General features: G+C 42.7%; 1 protein-coding gene across 1 annotated transcript in view; it reads right to left on the minus strand.

The window, feature by feature from the left end:
- The window catches only part of wnt7bb (wingless-type MMTV integration site family, member 7Bb), a 30,167-nt gene extending 28,863 nt beyond the window's left edge, over nucleotides 1-1,304 (minus strand). Inside the window, exon 1 of the mRNA XM_010733430.3 lies at nucleotides 668-1,304. Coding sequence (XP_010731732.1) covers nucleotides 668-738 — 71 coding nt within the window. The 5' untranslated portion in view covers nucleotides 739-1,304. The remainder of the gene's footprint in view (nucleotides 1-667) is intronic.
- Between the last annotated feature and the right edge of the window lie 20,048 nt (nucleotides 1,305-21,352).

The raw sequence follows: 21,352 nt of genomic DNA on the forward strand, positions 1-21,352 counted from the left end.
CATGCATGCACAGCCTGAACACGAAGTACAAAAAACACAACAAAAACTTCCCTAATGACTCAGTTCATGATGATACTAATGCATGTCTACCTTGAAGGTCCTGATATGAGCATGCATTGAGAGGGAGAGGGAATGGACAGAAATCCTCCTGTGTTTATGCATCCAGGTGAGGTATTGCAAAACACAGGTAAAAACTCCGTCTGGGCAATGGAATGTGGAAATACAACTCAGTCTGCCGCTATTAATGAAGGTATGCAGGGGTAAGCTGGATCTGGAGCAGAGACAGCGGCTCAAATTATCTTGTGCGACAAAGGAGCAGGAGTCTCATGAGGTGAACTTAATAGCCCAGCTCTGACAGCGAATACGAATCGATCGTATTGCCTTGTTGGCATGAGACCTGATCTGCCACTTTTACGCACAACGCATTCCCCAGGTGCAGGCGTTTGGATAAAATGATTAAAATAGTTTTGTTAAAAATACACCTGCTTGAAAAAAAAACATCATGCTTGAGGTCAGAGGGCAGCCAGTGCTTTTCTTTTTTTTTCCTGTAAAGAGGAGTTTGTCAGAGTGTCGCAATGAATTTCAGATGCAGGTTTGCGCATGTGAAGAAAACTGCGCATGTAATCACAGGTAATATAAAAGAAGAAGAAAAAAAAAAGGAACTCACCCAAGTCTGAGGTATATGATGCCAAAACACAGGAATACGTAGAGACTCCGCTTTCGGAGGGGTTTGTGCATGATCGTTACCACTTTGTCCAGAGGCCATGCACTGTAACATAAGGTGGTCACGCTTTCCGTTCACATTGGCAAGTTTCCTAACCCTTCCAGATGCACGTATACCGCCTATTTTCCGCGACATGATACGTCTTTGAAACCTTCGACCGTGTGAAATCCATGGTCCAGCAGTACAGGTGAGATGCTGATGGCGACCTGAAAGGTGGATAAGAACTCCAAAATGAAACTTGAGAGAGGGTCGGACTCGAAAGGTGAATGAGTTCTTGGAGGAAGTGCCTCCTATTCGTCCTTACTTTCACGGTAGAGTCTAATTAGCAATTCCCATTTGCTGCGCCTTGCAGGTAGAAAAAAAAACACACAACTAGTAGCACTTAAAGCAGTGCCCTGCCAACTCTGTGGATCTCTTTAAATCTTTTGTACATCGCTCGCTCTTTCTATCCCTTGGAGACATCTTAAACTAACTTACTAACAGCCAGGTACTCTAATACAGGTAACAAAAGGGCTACACGCCTCCTCCTCCTCCAGCATGGATATGCAGGGGATGGGACGGGCTTCCAGTCTGAGCTCTACACGTGTAGTTGTTGTACAGAAAACTAAAAAAGGAACCAAGTGAAATGGCCTTTTATAGGCCTGTACAAGGCTGGTGCTTGTCGCTTGCAACATTGGGCATTGCCCCACCAGTGTGTGCTCCCCGGATGGGCTTCAACCACAACAGTAAGCCCCATAAAGTCAAACAGACAGAGGAATGTCTTTCCAGCTGTAGGAATAAAAATTACCATCGCATGACTAATAATGACTAATAATAATGAACTTGGCGTCGTGATTAATATGTGTCAGCGAGGATCTGTCAGTCACTTTGATTAACAGTGAAATGCATGAACAAAACAACATAAACACAACATCAATATTGCCATTACTTTGGGTTTGAGTCAGAATGATGTGAATTTTGAGCAGATGTTCAGCATACACAGTCAACCCCTTGGGGAGCTATAATTTGACTAAGAAGACTCCCTCTGGTGGCAACATACAGTACAGAGATAACCCTCCACTGTATTTGGGACAATCCTTTCTGAATCAAGGGTGAAATATAGATTAAATCTGAATAAAAATGAATTAATTTGTGGGTAAAGATGAAATTAAATTAATAGGGAGCATCAGAACTTGATCATATAATAGATTTATTGTAATTAGTATAACCAACTTGATATTTTTAAGTGTTTTCTTTTACGCAGCTGCTTTAAATTTTAGTAAAGTGTGTTTGTGGATCATTTCCAGAAAGTTCACTGTCACCATCTACTTATCATTTGGTTTTTTATTACGATTCCGCAATATTTGTAGAGTTAGAAAGGAGAATATAGTGTGAAAATGTCATAAAAATGATGTTAGTCTTATATATTTTTTTTTTACCTCATCCCTTTTTTATTGACCCAGCTAACACCAGACAAATCTGCCTTTCTGCAGCAAACACTTATCCAGATACTTTTCTCCTCTTCCTGGCTAGTCCAAAATAATCTCCATTCTCTCTCTTTCTACATTTTATGGTCTTAGATCAATTTTTTAAAAAAGAGCACATAAACCATCGATTCGGTGTATTTCCAAGAAACGACAAAAAACGGCTAACGTGTTGTAATAATGATGGCATAAACTAAAATTACAGACATGAGCTATCTGAGCACAGAGACTGCCGGGCTGTTGTTGACCACGAGAAACAGACAAAACCGCAGAGACCTTTGTTTCAAGACATCCCTGCATTGTGGTTTCAAGGCCTTTTCCTTCAAAACATGCCCATCAAAATTCCAGATGGATTTTAGAAATAATGAAAGTCAACATGCGGGCCCAGGGTGACATAAAAAAGACATGTATTTGATGTCTACCCTGTAACAGATGGTCTTGTTTGTCTTCAAATGTACATAGCTCATCGTCGAGGCCTGGGTGGGGATGGTCCCGTTTAGTTTAATTAAAATGTTCAAAGAGCCAACACTTTTTTATTAAAGCAGGATCAAGACCAGGGACAGTGTGCGTCAGCGTTATTTGTCACCCGCCATTGTCATTTACAGACATGTCGCACACATCCACGCTCGCTCGTTTGTCGGCGCGCACGTTCCTGTGCACGCTAACAAACATGATCTGTCTGTCTGTCTCTTTCCGTGTCCACACATACAGTAAGCATGCATACAGGCTCGCAAATCAAACCGTAGACACAAGCAACTGCGGACACACACAGAGACTCTCACACACACTGTAGCAGCACTTGGGTGGTATGTGGAAGATCTTGTGACACACTGTTTATTTAACTTCAAAAAGCTGAGGCAGGGATGAGAGCATTTGGGTCAGCGAGGACATATCAATCTGAGTAAGTCATACGCCACATCACTGACTGTGCTTTATACTGCATTACCAGGCCATTGTATCTGAAATATTTCCTCTCGCAGCCTCTTGAAAGGCGGTCGCTGTCCTCCTTGCTCCATGCTTACCCTCTTCTCAGTCTGCACTATTACTTTAATGACCATCAGCCAAGCTTTTTTTTCTTTTTTTCAAGATTGCACCATTGTGTATCTGTTCCTTTTCATCTGCATGCACTCTTCCCAAAATGTAGAGGGGAAAATGTTGGGAAGAAGAAAGAGGGGGGGGGAGTGGAGTGGGAAGACCAGGATCATATTTTGGCAAGCACGGGATGATATGTCGCACTGTCTTTTTGAATATTATTAAGTACTCTTGACCGACAACTAAATAAGAAAACCCACCGGTTGCCCATGTGTTTGCATAGGAGCTGGTTCAGCTGGAAACAGTGAGAAGGCTGAAATGTGGAGCGTGCCAAACCATGGAGTGGCGTCTGGGGCTGGGTCCACCACATCTACACTGGGCCCCAGGCAAGAGGGGGAAACGGCTATTATGCACTCGCAAAGTCCCCCTTCTCTCCATCTCCATCAGCCATCTCCCTCTAACTCTCTGTTCTTCTTGATCTTAACACTTCCCCACGACTAACCAAGCTCAGATTTACTTAGAGAACATGACGTGGTGAAAGGAAGCAGCCCCAGAAGAAGAGGATTCACAGAGGTACCGCTCAGAGAAAGTGACCTTTTAGACCTGGATGTCAGATGTCTCCTCGTATATCTAACTGTGAGGTCAGAGGTTAAGCCAACTCTCCCAGTCCTCCCATCCTGACCAATGGGTTTGACCTTTTCCTCTTTCCTGTTCAGTCACAGCTGTGGATAGGGAAACAGGGTGTGATCTGATTAATTCCTCACCATGCTCTCTGATATATCAGGTCATCGGTGGCTCGTGTGTGTGCACATCTACCAAGGCTGGGTCCATGTGTATCCCATCCTGTTTCTTACTGGCCGATTAGCTCAGGCTGAAATGCCGCACCATGCCCACTCGATGGAAAGCAGGTTTTTCTGAGGGTTGGCTTCACTAGTGTCCGATACCAGTCGGGGAGCTTGTATAAAGTTTGAACTGAAACCTAAAGGGAGTTCATGTTAGAACCTAACACTAATTTGCAATGTTGCTCTTTTAAATAGGGCTCGCTTCTTAGCAAGGCCCTTAGCCAAACTGTCATGGGTGTTTTCCTGATCAGGCCAGGGCTCCGAGACAGAACAGGGAGGCAGGATCAATTTACCCAAATCTGACAGTCTGGGACACCACGCCAAAGCTGTAGCCTCTATTCAAGAGCACACTCAGTAAAATGAATGAAATGGCTTAGAGGAAAGAAAAGAGTCCAGTTTCAAGTTGGAGAGGCCTGAGAATGACTGAGATTAGGATTTGTTGCTACTGTGCCATGTGTCTAGACCTGGCTCACCGAGTACATGAGTGGGACTGTGGTTGGGTATTTACACAGAAGTAATATAATATACACTTAATAATAACTGTATGTGATAGTTCAACAGGACGAAATTCTGCTAGAACAGATCCACCATCAGCAATCATGGCTACACAATGCAACATAATTGATGATTCGTTTTTCTGAGTTACAGACTAATATTAGCCAACAAGCCGGAAGCACAGTAAAAGCACAAACATAAAAATACGTCTGTCCATTCAATTTTATGATTTACAAAAGAATGTTTTGAAGAATGGTCTGTTTGTTTCCAAATGTCAAGAACAATAGACGGTAAGTAGTAAGTTGACACTGTGTGGGGGATTGAACTGAACTGAAGTTATATTACTTCCAGAGATGGCAATATAATCAACGGCTGTGCCCACATTCACACTTTGATATGTAAAACACAAGCTCACTTCTATTCCTCTAAATCCCCATGACAAAGTCTGGTACCATCGACGCTCCCATTGCATTCTCTGAACAGACTGAAGAAATGGTTTGTATGCAGGTGTTTGAATTGAAATCAGATGGACACGGGGCCTCTGTCATAGTTTTCAGATGTCAGCTGTACTGAGAATGGGATGTCCTTGAAGGGGGTGTATATGTTGTGGCATAAAGGGTACGTTACCGCAGTTTTTAAAGCAGCCTAGTTTCACTTACTTGGGAATAAGAAGCAAACTGAGGACAGGAGTCACTAAAAGCAAGGAACAATGAATTTCATCAGCAAAAAAACAACACAACAAAAAAGAGTGATGTTACAATAAAAAAATACATAAACCGCATTTAGTCTTCTTGGTCAGAGAATGGAACCCTGGCATTTACATTCACAATAAAATCTGACAGACATATGGCTTGTGTCTGTCCCAAAGGCCCCAGACCTTGTGTGCAGTGGAGCGAATACAAGCAATACTCTCTGTTGGCCTCTAATAAGCCCGAGGATATGAGAAAAGGTCTGAGAACAGACAGAGTCCATGTCAAGTTGGCACTTTGGACGGGATTTCATCTGAAATATTAATATCATGACATGTTCTCTATGTCCAGAAGCAACAATTCAAATGGGTAATTGCTGTTTTGTTTTCAAAATGGCAGCCTGACTCCGAAAAATGCATTAATAAAGTATAAATGACATAAAACTGTAAGTTTGAGGTTCATTTTATGACATTTAGCACTCCAGCACGGCCTATAGTTCTTTAAAAGGCCATCTCGCATCATTGATTCCAGCATATATTGGTCTCATTGGCCCGAGAGCTATTAGTGAACGCTCTGAGCATGTTTTGCCTCAATAGGCAGGAATATGGACGAGATAACGTTGCAAAACTGAATTAGGCATTAACTTTCCTCTCCTTTTGGGTAAACTTTGCGGATACATCAAATGCATGCTTTGGCGTTGGAGTTTACATACCTGTGAAAGTTAAACAGAGAGCATTGACTTAAGGTGTGGCCCCATATTTGTATCTGACCGCAGCTATGGACGGGCACAAGTGCACGGACACGTGCACACGCAGCACACACACACATGGGAACCTGGCTCTGAACAGCTGGGAGTGTTTGCAGTGCGAGTGGGTCATTCCTTCTCCTCTCCGTCTCACACAATGACCCATGCACTGTCTGTGTTTGCACTGCACCTAGCTCAAACAGCGTTCATTTCCGTCCCATTGCCATTCAAGCACACTCTGAGGCTGGCTTTTGTGAAGACGCACACACAAACCCGGTAAGGCTTGGCCTCAGGCCGCACTTGGAAAAACAGGGGCCAAGTTCATTGAGAAATCAACTAGAATGTCAGAAATGCACCTGATACATTTCGCCCTGTGTTGTCCCCTCCGGCAAATGATAATGTTTCGGCATTCCAATCAGGGTCACAGAAATATTAGTCGTGCAATATTTCATTTCCTTCAACAATGGCAGCCACAAAGACAAAGCTGCTGTTAGGAAGAAGCTGGTACACCGAGTTCACAAAGCCAGTGGAAGCTTGTTGTCCTCACTTTCGCTCTCCGCTCAGTTAAAGAGAGGTTAATCAAAAAAGCATGGATAAACAATGAAGTCCAGACTTTTTCCTTTTTTTTTTTTTTTTACGAAATGAATTTCAAGAGCAGTTTCTTTTATTGTTTATTGAATCACATCATACATTACAGTACAGTTCATGTGCAGGCCCGACTATTGCTTAGTTTTAATTCTCTCAAAATTTCATTATTCTGCTGATGAAGCCGACATAAATCACTCTCAATGAATCCATCAGCTAAATGTCTAAAACCTTTTTCTTTTTTTTTAAGTGTTTGGCTATTCTCAATCCACTCCGTCTCTGCATATGCCATTCCCCTCAATCCATCCATGCTGTTTATCTTCAGCATTGCGTTTGGCAGATTGAGGTTTCTATACCAATGGCCTGATATGTTTGGATATAAGAGTGTGGTTTTCCTGTTTTGGCACCGTCGGAGTGCCTTTTCATATACCATCCTGACATCAAACACTGGCTGTGTAGTATGTAAAGGCCATCTGTGGCGTTCAATCCTGCTCACTGATGGCTTGGCAGCTGGTGTAGTGAGGCCTAATAATACCGTCCTGATAGACTGCGGTATAAAGAAATGGCACAAAAATGTTTCCTTACAATGCTGCCTTTTTCAGGAGGGCTGATGTGAAATGATACTCAAGCTAGATTTACTGTTGATATAAGGGAGCAATTAGCCCGACCAATCATCCTTCAAATCGCATTGTGGCGCACGCCCAAGATTTCGTGTTATGCAATGTTTATATTTCTCCCTGCAGGTTTAAAGCACATGAAATAGCGTTAGTAGTTATTTTGTTGTAACTTTTACCAAATTTTTTTTTCAAACTTTCTTCTTCCTTTGTTTTATTACACCAATAAACCATCGTCTGGCAACACTACTGAACCAAAACACCATTTACTGTATGAAGTCTGACGAAGAAGGTCCAGGTTCACTTACTGCACTAGCTTTTCACAGAGCTTTCAATCCCATCTCAGTCTTCCTCAGCAGATAATGGCATTTGCTCAGTTGTCATCACAAAGTTTGTGACTTTCCGTTACACGTTAATCATGTGACCAAATGTCAATCCGCTGAGGAAAACCACGAAATGAAGTTTAATGTGCCGGAATATGCCAGCAAGTGAGCCACGTCAATTGTGGCTGTAGTCGCTGTGATAAAGCACAGTGTTTTGCAACTTGTGTTTGTGATGTTAGAGCTAGATAAGTATACAGAGTGACATAAACTGCAATCTCTGGAGCCAGCAGACAATGTCACTGGGATTTTAAGTGAATATCCAAACTGCTAGAATGATAAGAAAGACACATTGCTGCCTACTGTAGGCAGGCATTGCATTCCACCTCTTTTGCTTTACACACAGACTGTTGCAATCAAAGCTCACTCAAACATGAGCGGTCAATATGACTCCGGTGCCAAAATCCTTGACCCTTGCCCCCTCATTCTGTATTCAAACACAGGTATCTGTTTATTAGTTACTAACGCAGTGTTAATTTATGATGTGACACTTACTTGGAATGAGGTGAATGGTGTCTCTGCCTTTCCCATTTTGCACCCTGTACCCGTTTTTCTGCACTATGTAACTTTGTGTTTGGGAAATAATCACCCGCGAGAAGTACGTAACACTTTACGGCACTAAGTCACACACCACGAATTAACTGATTCTTATTAATATTAGTCATATTTTATGGAGGAAATGTTGCATTCTCTTCCTTCGATGTCCTCTGGCTTCTCCGCATCAACTCTTTGTTATTTACGTATGTAACTACTGATAGCTAATGTTAGCTCAGTCTGTTAGCTTGGCTGCCCATGAGCTCAGATTACCGGAGGAGTCTTACTGTTTGTACCCCAGGTGTTTTGGACCACCGGGAAGTAGGGATGGGAATTCATTCCAATTCCTTAATCGATTCTGCTTAACGATTCGATTCTTTATCGATTCTCATTTGGGGAAAAAAGGAGGACAAACAGTTTGGTCAGCATCAACTTTGTTTAGTTAGAAGTATCACGACCTTAAAGAGGCCCACAGCCTAGTAACGTGTTACTTACCAGAGTTACCTTCTGTAATAACTGCAGAGGTGGTCATAGCCTGGCTGCTGCCGCTGCTGCTCGGTTGAGATTCATCTCCAGTCCGAAGCGTGTCAAAAAACACGACATTCATTTAAAAATATTGCATGTTGTGTGCGCAAATGTTTCTGCATGTTTGTCGTGTTCCCTCCCAATGCTGTTATCTCCACTTTGCAATGATTGCAAGTCGCCCTGTTGCCGTCTTTTTTGGTAAAATGCAGCCAAACTTTGGAGCGTCTGAACCGAGTGGGTGACATTGTTTACTACTGATTGCACTGCACGTGCAAAACTTGTGGAAGTTACGTGACGTAATTCCTGCTTTCTGGAACTGATAAGACAATAGTTAGATAAACTGCCAAACGATTCCATGGAATTGAAACACATGGAACCGGTTCTCAACAAGAACCGGTTCTCGATTCCCATCCTTACCGCGAAGAAGAGGGGATTTACACCCTGTGTTTCTGGCAAATGCTGACGGACATTGGACTCGATGTTGTGCCAGAACCGCGACTTGGGAAGCGGACAATGTAACCGGACTCAGCAGCGTCTATGGACATAATGACAGGGGGGGGAAAGACCGAAGGGGATGTTGACAGAGGAAGCTAAGAAGAGAAAAGGATAGAGTGACCAAGCTAGAGGCCACCAGACAAAAGTAAGTCTGAGACTGATTTTAGTCGTTGGCGAGAGCTTCATAAAACAAAATGCTGAAAGACAGACGCTGAGCTGGGCTTCTTGCTGTTGGACTAGGAAGTAATATTTGCTGCATGGATGTCTTGTGTTGTTGCATTGAACTACTTTAAAGGTAAACTATATTTATGCCTACATTTCAGGTAACGTAGGTATATCCATTCATCCATTATTCGTACCCATTTAGTCTCATCAGGGTCACGGCGGGGCTGGAGCCCCAGCTGACTTTGGACAAGAGGTGGGGTCATCCTGGACAAGTTGACAGCTCATCACAGGGCGCATAGAGACAAGCAACTATTCACACTCACATTCACACCTACGGCCAATTTAGAGTCTAAAGTAGGTATACTATCATAAAATATAACATTTCAAATGGTTGCAGAAGAAGAAAGAAAGAAACTTTTGTTAAAGGCCAGATTGTCTCATCTCTTCATCTCCCTTTGACTAACTCAACAAACAAAATAATGCAGGGTTCCCAAGTTAAAGATCAGTATAATACAAAAAGGTACAAGTCCATTGTTCTGCTTCCAAACTGTCTTATTGTCCAGTTTTAGCATGAAGTGGTAAAATACAAGATAAATGACGTAATTATCTGTATATGTACGCATATATTATCATGGTAAATGTATGTAGCTTTGCTTTACTTCAGACTTCATCCCAGTTGAAAGGATAAACAGATATCACAAAATATAACACATCATAATTAGACAGCAAATGAACACCGGTAATTACTCCCTAACATGTGAGTATATTCTTAATTCGTTATCTGTTTGTCATCTGTGTCGTGTCTTTGAGCTGGGCATCTCAGTCTCAGGTGGGTTCACAGTGTCCCGGGCTTCTCTGGCAGCCTCGGGTTGGGCCTGGCACCGGGCACCTTGTCAAACACAGGTTCTCTTTGTTGTGTCAGCCACACACTGAACCTTGCATGGGCCTCACATACACAAAGGAATGTTTGGATGGATCCGTTACACAGCCACACACACTGCTTGTTTGCCTGTTTGACTGCACAACACAGTAATCTGACATCTAAATTGGGTCAGGGAGGTTCTTGTAGTGCTCAGAGGCTGGACAGTGGATAAGGAGGCAGCCAGAGGAGAGGAAATGCTAGTAGGATAGTTAAATTGTTCTGGGTCAGGAGGGTCACAGACAGAGTCACTTAAAATGTCAAAAACAATAAATGTACAAGATGCTGTCCTGTTGATATTGGTGTAAAGATACTGTTAGCTTACTAACTCAGCTCGCATACTGACACGGGTTGCAAAGGGCAACCAGACCGCCCAGAAACTTACCGGCAACTCCTCATGACTACACTATCTGAGGCCATTTATCTATTAAGATTGTTTACTTCAACTCCATCTTTTCCCAAGCTGTTTTAGGGAAAATGAATCCCACATAATTTGCATTTACAGTCAACACACACTCTATTTCAACTCTCATCCTGCTCCTGGCCCCCGGTTAACCCCGCACTTTCCTTTCTGTGTGTTTGGGTCTATAAAAGCCCACTTTGTTGTGTCTGAGCAGTGAAGCATCCCAGTGAGCAACGACTTCCTGTGAGAAGTGACTGCTATTTCAACTCCAGAGTGTTGGTCTGCCTGTGGTTTGTCTGTCTGTCGGTCTGGGTGTCTGCCCTCAAGCTTCCCCTCGGCGCGTAGAGGAAGAAGACATTTCCGTGGAGACAGAAAAGAGTGACAGCCAGTGCTGCCAAACCAAGAGATCCCTGCCGGCAGGCTCAACTCCACTGGAACTGCAAACAGAGAGCATTCTGGGTTGTTTGACAGCGGAGGTCGAAGGGCACCTTAGCGTTCTGTTGGACTTGGATTGTGGCTGCTCTGAAGGGGTTCATTCTCCTCTTCTTCCTCCTCCGCGTGTCTTCTTCACATCCTCCTTCTGTCTGGTGTCAGGGTTTTTTAGGTGAAGATGACAACAACGGCTGGCGGACACAGAAGGGGAGCCATCCTCCACACTGAGGTCGGAGCCATTACCTCAGTCGCCACCAGCATGACAATGATATTTTCAGTCATAGCGTAAACCCCGTTAAAAAGCTAAAGCTGCAGAGACATGAAAGGCTTCCCATTTGGTTTTATTTAGTTGCGGTGCAACACTTTTTTTACTACATACATTCCCTCAGAGAATTAAAAGAACGTCTCCTTTGTTTGGACTGTCTTATAACAATTAGGCCAAGTGCAACAGTAAAACTCATTATCAGCTTCTGATGAGAGGCTGCTGTGGGTGTAGTTGCAGTGTAATGCTCTTACAAAAAGGCATTTATATGGTAGATGTCAACATCACTGAAGAATTTGCAGATGATACTGTAATTTGTAATTACTTAATGAAGAAAAGTAAGAGGAGCCTGCACTGATTTTAACCAGAGGGGACAAAGAAGGCCCACATCTTCATAACAACATTTTCTAGTCTCCGCATTCAGAATCGTAACATAACCAAAAGTGACTATAAGAAAACAGAGACTGAAATGTTCTTCCGTTCCCCACATGCTGTTCTTCTGAGTATTTATTTTATTCTTCACAGAATTTATTTGTTTTTGGTCAAATCGGCCACCTCCATATCTCCCGGAGCCAATATTACACCCAGGAGTGGTTGGCCTATGAGTGGATTAGGACTTTTCCATTGACCAGCGGTTTGCAGAGGTTATAATCTTGCACCCTAAAGACAGATTTCCCGTTAAGCCCAGGAAAGAGGTCTGACACCACTTACTGGAATCTAGTGGAATTTGTAGCAAACGCTTGCTGGCAGAGACGCAGACGCACAGAGAGCTCACAGAAAGTGGCAGATAGCAAATGTGGACAATGCAATTCCTCTTTTTCGACCAATGGTGCGTGAGGGCAATAAATTTGTCTTTCCTTTATCTTCATTTAGCTTGAACAGAATAATGACTCCCAAACGTGCACAGTGCTGGCGCCGCATGCTGTCGGACAGATAAATCATTCATAACCAAGCGATTAAATATATTGACGGATATATTGGTGGTTAATGGGTGGTTGGATCCTGGCACTCCTGTATGAAATTCAGACTTGACCGCTGTCATCAGGAATCCATTCGAATGATGATGTCTTTGGGAATCACTGCCCAACTGTGTGTGGTATCATAAATTAGAGCAATATGTCAAAGAATCAGCTTAGTACATTATAATCTGCTTGTGATATGTCTAAAACATTATGTTCAAAAAAAGTCTTTGGGATGTGATCTTTACCACCCTGCTGGAGCTAAGGTAGAGTCATGCACAGATGACCTCTCTCCATTTTTGACATGAAAATGCTCCCAAGTTTCTAAATACTGACAACATCATCCATTATATCCATATTTTTGCTTCCTTTTGTCTGAATATTGTAAAATATCCACATTCTGATGCCTGTTGTGAACATGATTGGCTGCCACTAAAGGACGCTGGAATAAACAAAGTGACAGCGGAGTCTTCCCAGTAGATGGAGACAAAGTATGCAGCAAGAAATGCTACACAACGAGCTCGTGCCATTTTGAACGCCAGTCCAGACATTTCTGTCTCCCACAGTTGACTATCAAACAAAAACATGCACAGGAAATGCGTGAAATCAGAAGTTTGGTCCATCTTTCTTGCGTTACAAACATCTACTTTTACACAGTCTTAAAAGCTTCAGAAATGCGCGCTTATAAAAAAAGGTGTTGTTCGTGGACTTGCACTCTTTCCATGCATGAAACATTTTAGAAGTTAAACAAGAGCCGGCTCTGAGGGACGTGGACACCCAGCAGAGGGAGTTGTTGGACAAGCAGTGAGGCAGCAGCGAGAAGGACGTTCTTACTTTCAACAGCCCTTATAGTAGTGGAGCTAGTGGATCCGGCCCGCATGGAGCCAGGGTCTGATTGTCCCCCAGTACCTCCGCCATCTTAATTGCTGCCATCTTTGCGGGAGTGACTCATGGCTCAAAATGATCACTGTGATAACAGGAGCGTTCTAATGCTGCGGACAGAACCAGGCTGCAATCAGGGAAACAGCAGCGATAACAATATATCACCTGATATTACAACATGTATCCACTGTGGTCAGGTCATAACAAACTGATTATGGCTTTCACTCGTTTGGTTAAAATCCATCCAGTGCAATCAAAAGTATATTTCGGGACATTTATCCCAAATCTCTTAATCAAATGCAGTATTTTTTTCCTTATTGTTGATGTGACCAATTTATTTCACCCGTGTCATCTGCAGTATCTCTCTGTTCAATTTTCCTTGACGAGGCTCAGAGTGGAAGTCTCTTTCTCTCTTTTCTTCCCCACTTTATTAATCACCACCAGCTAAAGTTGAGACAGATCTACCAGCTGGCTAATGGAGGCCCAGTCCCTGCTTGCACGCCACTGCACACATGAATATCATTAATAACTTCATTAGCACTTCCTGACTACCGCCAACCCTACAGTGGATTGGATTGCCAACTGGATTGTGTGTATATGTGTGTGTGTTAGTGAGTGTATAAGGAGTTGGGGGCGAAGGGGGTGGGGGGGCTCTTGGCTCTTGATTGCACACCACTTTCTAGATTCAGAGGAACACATCTCCTCCAATTCCAGCCTTGCCCTGTGATTGAAACAGTGTCTGGCTCGGACACCCCACGCTCTCAGTCCCACCAGGCGTATCACTGTACAGTAACAGTACCCCTATTAAGATTCAAAAAGAGCTTGATCAAAGATAGACATTGTGCCCACTGCTCCGAGTCAAAGTGCATTATAGTGCCAGGTTCCATTTTAGCATGTAACACAAGGCACTTAAACATCAAACATATGTAAATAGTGTTTTTAATTGTACAACCCAAGGCTGATCTCGACCAGAAGGAATCGTCAAAGCTGTCTCCTCTCGTCTCTTAGCATGCGGACTGATGTGAAAAATCTGGAATATATAGCGGTGTGTGTGCTACTTATACAAACTGAATAATAATCACAAATGTGCTGAACGATCTGATTATTCCCCCGTGAGGAAATGTCATTCACGTCCGTGATTGCTCGGAGGAAACTTTTTAAAAACCTTGCAGAGCAGCATGGTTTTTATCACCACCCTGCATTCGTTTAGGGACCTCCCCAACACGGCCACACTCCTCCTTTAGGAACATTAGCTTGATTCTGCTTAGGTGCACCCTCAACCTTTAGAGACAAAGAGTGTTTAATTTCACTGTTAATGGATAAGCTGAGTGATTCTGTGTTCAAATTAAAGTTTGTATTATATTCACAAAACCATCAGTGATTTGACCCTACTAACAAGTATTTCCTGTCTGCTAATATATATTATTCCTCAAAGCTATACGCCTCTATAGTTATCCAAAAAATGAAAAACAAATCAATGCGTCACATTGCACTGAATGACCTGTTCCTCCATTATGATAAACATGGAGTTTATTTTATGTCGTCTCCAACAAATACAATTCTTATTCTGTTTTGACTAATCTACAATATATGTTGCCTCTTTTTGGCATACATTTATGTCCATTTTGTTTCATAAAAATATGTTTTTAGAAGGCAAAATGGCTTCCAGTAGGGTGAGTGCCACAGACAGGGGGTCAGTCAGAAAGTATTGGGGATTGAACACATTGTTGGTTTGGATGTTTTCGCCTGATTTGTTGACAATAACAAAACTGTGGCCAAATATGGCCAGCCTCATCCTTTTTTTAATTTTCATTAAAAATATACAATTATTGCCCAATTTACATGTCGTAAACACCCATCACAGTTTGCAGATGTTGCTATTCAACTTTGATCCACCGTACTTGCCACAGCTGCACAGTTCAGTACTCATAATTTCGTTTTTTTATCTGCAGATAAAGATAATGTGGTAAGACTTTTGGCTTGTTTGAAACCCATCTGATCACCTGACTGCTCGTGTTTCCTGCATAGTAGTGAAGTTGCCCCGTTGCCAGATCTCTGATGAGTCCCATGTTATTACTGCTGATCGAAACGATGGCCAAATTGTAAATAAATACGACCCAAGTTGTAATAAACTGGAATGATCCTTTAATATATTGTAGAATATATTTGCTATCAGGTTTTATTTACTTCTCTCTTCTCTCTTCGTTGTAAAAGTTTACTCAACATTTCTCCATCTGGTATTTTTCTGCATGTGTCAGCAGGCCTCCTGATGCAAACTACCAGAAAATATACTGCTACTAATGAGATTATCTTTTCCCCCAAAGTGCTTCAAAGATTTTTTTTTTTTGTGCGAAAGATAAAAATCAAGATCCAGTGATCCAATAAATTATACCGACTGAGTGTGCACTAAATTTCCTACCCTGTATACAATCAATCTTTGCTGCGTCCAGACCGATTCGCACCTTTTAACAGAGCAGAGCCCAGAGCCATAAACTGCTCGACTCTGCCACTCACAGCACGTGTAAACTCCGCTGCTCAGGCTCCCTTCTAATCATACGGGTCAGATAGAAGTTCAGTGAGTAATATTCACATGTGCCAATTTACACTGATCTCCTTCCTTTGCTTCATGTTTAGTTATCACGCAGGGTTAGAATTTACTCTTTGGCCATGTATTTCATCATGACAAATACTCTGTGGTCTTTACACAGCAAAAAGTGAATACAGATGTCAAGAGCCAAAACAACATTACAGAGAATCTCCATGAGCTCTGTTTGATTTATTATGCCTGTTTCCCCTTAAATCTCAGTTGAGCAAAACTTTTTTTTTTTTTTTTTGGTCTGTGATTTTTTTTTTTTTTTTTTCACTTGAGCCATCTCGGCTGTTTCAAATTCATTTCCCGCCCACCCTGCCGCTTTCTGGCTCTGTCATTGGAGGGGGGACAGCTCTCTGTCGGTGATGCATGGGGCCGGCTCACCAAAGCAAATTTTGTGGTGATGCCATTGCAAAGCGACACCGGGCGGAGGGGGGGGCGGGGGGGGAAAAACTAGTGTTGCTGATTCAGCCTGTGTGGAAAAGGAGGGGTGAAAGGGAAAAGAAGGAGTGACGCAGGGAGGGACAAAACTGTCTCCATGCAGCGGCAGAAATATCTTCAGCACAGCTCGGTGACAGAGGGAAGGCTTTGTCTGAACAGGCTCGCCAGATTTGTGAGCATTTATCATGCAAAAACAAAATACAGATACACAAGTGGAGGCTTGATTTCAACCAGTGATTAGGGGTTTACAGTAATATACTCTGCAATTGCTCCTATAAATAGCTTTCCTGTGAATGAGTCCTATTTTCCTTTCCACACATATGTGCCTTTTCTTTTTTTTTATTCAGTCCTTAAAGATCCTTGACCTTACCTGACCCCTGAGCATTCCACCACAAAGGACGTGATTGTTCTGGCCCTGGAGAACGACAATGTCATCTCTGAGAGCATTAGGGGGGGTGTAAGAGATATACAGTAATCGTATTGTGCAGTGACCGGCGTTGATTGCTTCATGCTGTAAGTTCTTTGAGGTCACTTACTGTAAGGGAAAAGAGTATGTTGCTCTGTGATGAATCGACAAGTCTGACCATTAATTACACTCGTGTCTTCTCTGTTGTTTTCTCAGCTTTTTTATTTTTTTCACAGCAACTGGCATGTAAGTGAAGAATGTTGTATTTCATTGACTTTGCAAATGAAACGTCCTCCTGCCTTTGAATTATGGCACCGCATGCCCACAAAACAGATTTTGCAAGTGCAGAGCAGTCAACTGTGGACGATAATGGTGGTTTGAAGTTTGAGGCCAACATGATCGTTTCATAAACAGAAAAGCAGCATTTGTCATGGCTGCTTTTGACAGCTCATGACAACGTGATGAATAACACATGCCGTGTTGAGTAAGAGAACCGCAGCAGGGCTGTGGGGATGGCTCAAACAGACAAGTCTGAAACGGCAAAGATCTTCTGGGTCAGCTGGAGGGATAAAACCCTCAAGTGGAGACGATCCAAGAGCAGGGATCAGATGCGGTAATGCCCAGACAAACAACAGGGCCAGGCCACATGAGGTAAACATTAGATGCCACATACAGAAATCACTTGTGCGCTGACACATGCAACACACCGCACAGAGAAATATATGCACATAATAAATGCAACGCCGAATGCAAAACGTAAAATGTGCAGCGCATGTGCCTCAGCCCGCAATTGTGTTCATGCCGCGTGTGTTTGTGTGAATATAGCAACGAGACAAAGTTCCTGTGATATTTTGATATTTGAATCTGCAGCCAACTGTTTTTCATTTGCACCGGCTGAGGTGAACGAGTCCACAGATTCCCATCACCAAAAATACACAACTCATCGGAGTGTTTTATCAGAGCCTGCCCCACATCTTGTTAAGGCATGTCTGCCAGCCTATCTGAGCCTATCGCTGTGCTCCGAGGGAAAACAAACAAGACTCAGATACACACACCTACAAAAACACTTGGCAGCATGAGCACTCATCCCTTTTAGACTTGTCCTTAAAAGCAGGTCACAGGTAAATCGAGGGGAGTCTCATGTCTTGTTTGTGTCGCAGCATTTCTGGCCTTCTGTCAGTGTCAAGGCTGACTTTTTTTTTTTTTTTGCACAACGCAGCATATGGGCAAGCTTTTCTCAACAGACCTGAAAAGTGCCAGGGGAGAGCATGTGATCGCTTTACCTGAGATGACCCTTCTCCACACGAATGTGACTTACCCGACGGGTGTTCCTGCGGTTTTTACACCTCCTATAATAATGTAACATGACCTGCTGTGCACCTTAGACTAAACCTCCAGCTGAATGCTTTGCAGTGGAGCTTGAAACGATGGTTATTAGCTGCACCTTGTTTTTCTAATGTTGTCATGCATATGGGATCAAATATTGGAGTTCCTTTTGTCAGAGGAAAGAAATGCAAATTTAATTTAAAAACCATTCCTTCATGTGGGCAAACATAACACAGCACGTGCTCCCTTTCAGAACAGTAAATGGATAACTAATCATGTTAGAATAATATGATAATGACAGCAATAATACTAAAGCTATATGCATGGTTTAAGTCAGTGCAGCGGTGCAATGTTAATGTTGGTTTATGCTTAGCTTCCACTTTCAAAGGACTTTGCCTTTTCATATGTGAGATGATCTCCAGGCTTCTCAGACGTTTTGTTGGTGGCTTCCCATGGAAAACACACAGATCAACAAGAGATGGAGAAGTGGCTGAGGGGTTTATTTCACAATCCCCTTGTCGGACCTATCTGGCTGTCACTCGGCCGTTTGATGAGTGGATCAGATAACCTTCACATTGACAAGATGGTGTTATAGATCCCTATCATATTATTTATATGTACCGAAAGACCCTATATTTCCCCACAGTTTAACAGTCTCTTGGCATTAGACCGTTATGAGTGACATACAGTACCAAAGCCAATACTTTCCAACGTAAGCTCAGGCAATGTTAAAACAGTGAGAAGGGGGCTCAACAAAATATTGTGTTCCCTTCCAAACACTGCTGTTCATTTAATACAGACCCAGTTTCACTTTAACATGAACGCCCCCAGAACTTGAGATGCCTGATGAAAGATAAATTATTAAAATGGAAAATGTTTTTCAGAGTTCTGGGTAATGCAGAATACTTTCAGTACCGTGAATGGATAATAATTTTTACTAGCTGATTAAGTGGGGAAAAAGCACCATCATTTGATATCTGCATCTCAAATATGATTCATAATTCGCTCCTGAAATGGGCGTATTAGACGGAAACCTAGTCGTATTCTCTTCAGATGTAATGTATTTAAATGGCTAAAGGCGCCGCACTTGAACTACGGACGCGCGTTAGTGTTCTATTTCATCTAGTTGCTGAACCGCGTTTTAAACCTCCAACCTGAGCTTCTGGAAACATCTTTCAGTCAAAGTAATTAACAGCTTTCGTTTTAGTAATTCGAGATACACCTTCTGAATTCTCAGTTATTCAAACTGTAAATGGACCAAGACTTAAATGGAACAGAGCGCTGATGACTGTAAAGCATGTCTGTTATACGGCTCAGAGAGTCTAACGTAGCTGCCGCAAAGTAACTTGAGCCTATAAGCTAAGATTGGTAGGCTGTTTATGTCTTTCCCATGTGCTGTTTCTTTTTGTTCTTGATTAGATATACCTAGTTAGAGTTCTTTATCCTGTCCTTTCCCCCCCCTATTCTTCTGGAGTTTTTTTGACTCTGTAAAAAAACCCTTAAAGGTCCAGTGTGTAAGATTTAAAACTATTGGCGGAATCGAATATTATCATTTTATTTTATTAGTGTATAATCTAATAATCTTTTCCACAGAATCCACCATGTTGCACCGCCATGTTTCTAGAGTAGCCCAGAATGGACAAACCAAACACTGACTCCAGTGTTCATTTACATTTTGCATGAATTCATGACCTCTGTAGTTACTCCTACATGCTTGGAAGGGTGAGTGAGGTGAGGTGAGGTGAGGGGTAATCAGTTACAATCTGCAATGCCACTGCTAATGCCGCCAATAAATCCTACACATTGGACCTTTAGGGTAAACTCTAAAACAGCTACCGGTTGTTGACCCACGTAGAATGTAGGTCATCAAGTACCTTTTTTTTTTGCTTGTTATGAAAGGCTACATTAGTGTGAACTTGTACCTTATCCTGGCCAAGACCTGTATTTATGATGCAGTAAACTTTGTGAATATTTGAGAATGAATTGTAGGAGGTAAAATTGGGCAATGAGAACTAGAGTGCAGATCTATGCAACGACAAATATGTCCAAGAGGACATTTTTTTGTAGATATTAGTACTTTGCATCCAAATAACAAATACAAATAATTTCTCCTCCTAATCTGTCACTCGTTGGAGGAAAAATCAAAGTGATATGGCACGTTTTTCAATACACTTTTGTGGTGTTTATGAAGAACCCGTGGGAAAGGTAGTGGCAGGTCCACCCAACACATCACCGTGAACTGAACTAATTGAAGATTATGGTGGGGAGTATGCCGTGCCTCTGCCAGCAGATAATCCCTCATCAGCTGCCGTCTGGACTCAGAATGAGGAGTGCATTTCATGGAGGGACTCCCCCCATGGAGCTGCAGAAACTGAGAGGCAACCCTGTTTAATTACCGGCCCCACTAACAGCACTCAGAGCTGGTGGAATACTGTGGTTGGGACAGCGGACTGAGGTTCTGTGAGTCTTATAGGGTGGAGGGGGTGGAGAGGGTAAAGGGGGTGAGGGTATGCCTAACCCCCTAACTGTGGAAAACAGGAACAATGAGATTTTGTTTAGACTGAGGGCTCCGCAGCTTTGCCTCAGTTGCCATTGTCTCCCAGGCTTTTTCTTAAGCCCTCGCAGGTTACAAATCCAGACGCATATTGAGTCATTCATGCATCTGTCAATGACAGGGTGAAGCCCACGTAGGGACTCCTGCTGGGAATTTAATGAACATGTTTTCCTAAGGAGGTAGCTCTCAAAGTTAACAGACTAGCACAAAGGAGAATGTGAGAAAGTTAGCGACAGCCAAGAGTTTGAGGTCTGGTGCCAGTTTTTACAATCTTGTTTGATTTCATGCAGAATTTTAGGGGTTTCGTTGTCGGTGAGGCTGGTGGTCTGAGCTACTGACCTTCAAGTCATCATTTCAACGCTTCATTTCCTGATTAATGCATGCTCAATGCAAAAAAACTGTCCCATTTTCTCAATCCAAAGCAAATGGAGGCCAGTACTACAAATATAAAGTATAGAAAGCAGAAATGGGGTCCAAACAGCACTGAGAATGGTCTCTTTGTGCAAAGTGGCCTTATTCAGAGGCTGGAGGGTGAGTGCGGAGAACTTCGGCAAAGTATTCTGTTTACAAATAAGCATGGCTTAGTGTGCAAAGAGCCTCCAGACAGTCAGGTCAAGGAGCATTCAAGTAAAGCATCTCAGTACAACCACAGACGACCTCGTCGCTTTAACCCTAAAGCAGGAATTCACATGCTTATGGATGACGGCAAACTCCTTTGAATTTCTAGGAGAAGCAATGAGACAAGTCGTAATCCTTAATCTAAATATCAAGTGGTTTTGCATTCGCAAGCACGCTGTGTCTGGACTCTTGATCAAGCAGCATAAGAGATTCATTGTCTGAAGCAGAGTATAGAAACAGGGTAAGGATGTGTGCATTCAGGATCTGTCGCA

This window comes from Larimichthys crocea, chromosome XXI, assembly GCF_000972845.2.
Source record: "Larimichthys crocea isolate SSNF chromosome XXI, L_crocea_2.0, whole genome shotgun sequence".
NCBI classification, from domain to species: domain Eukaryota; kingdom Metazoa; phylum Chordata; class Actinopteri; family Sciaenidae; genus Larimichthys; species Larimichthys crocea.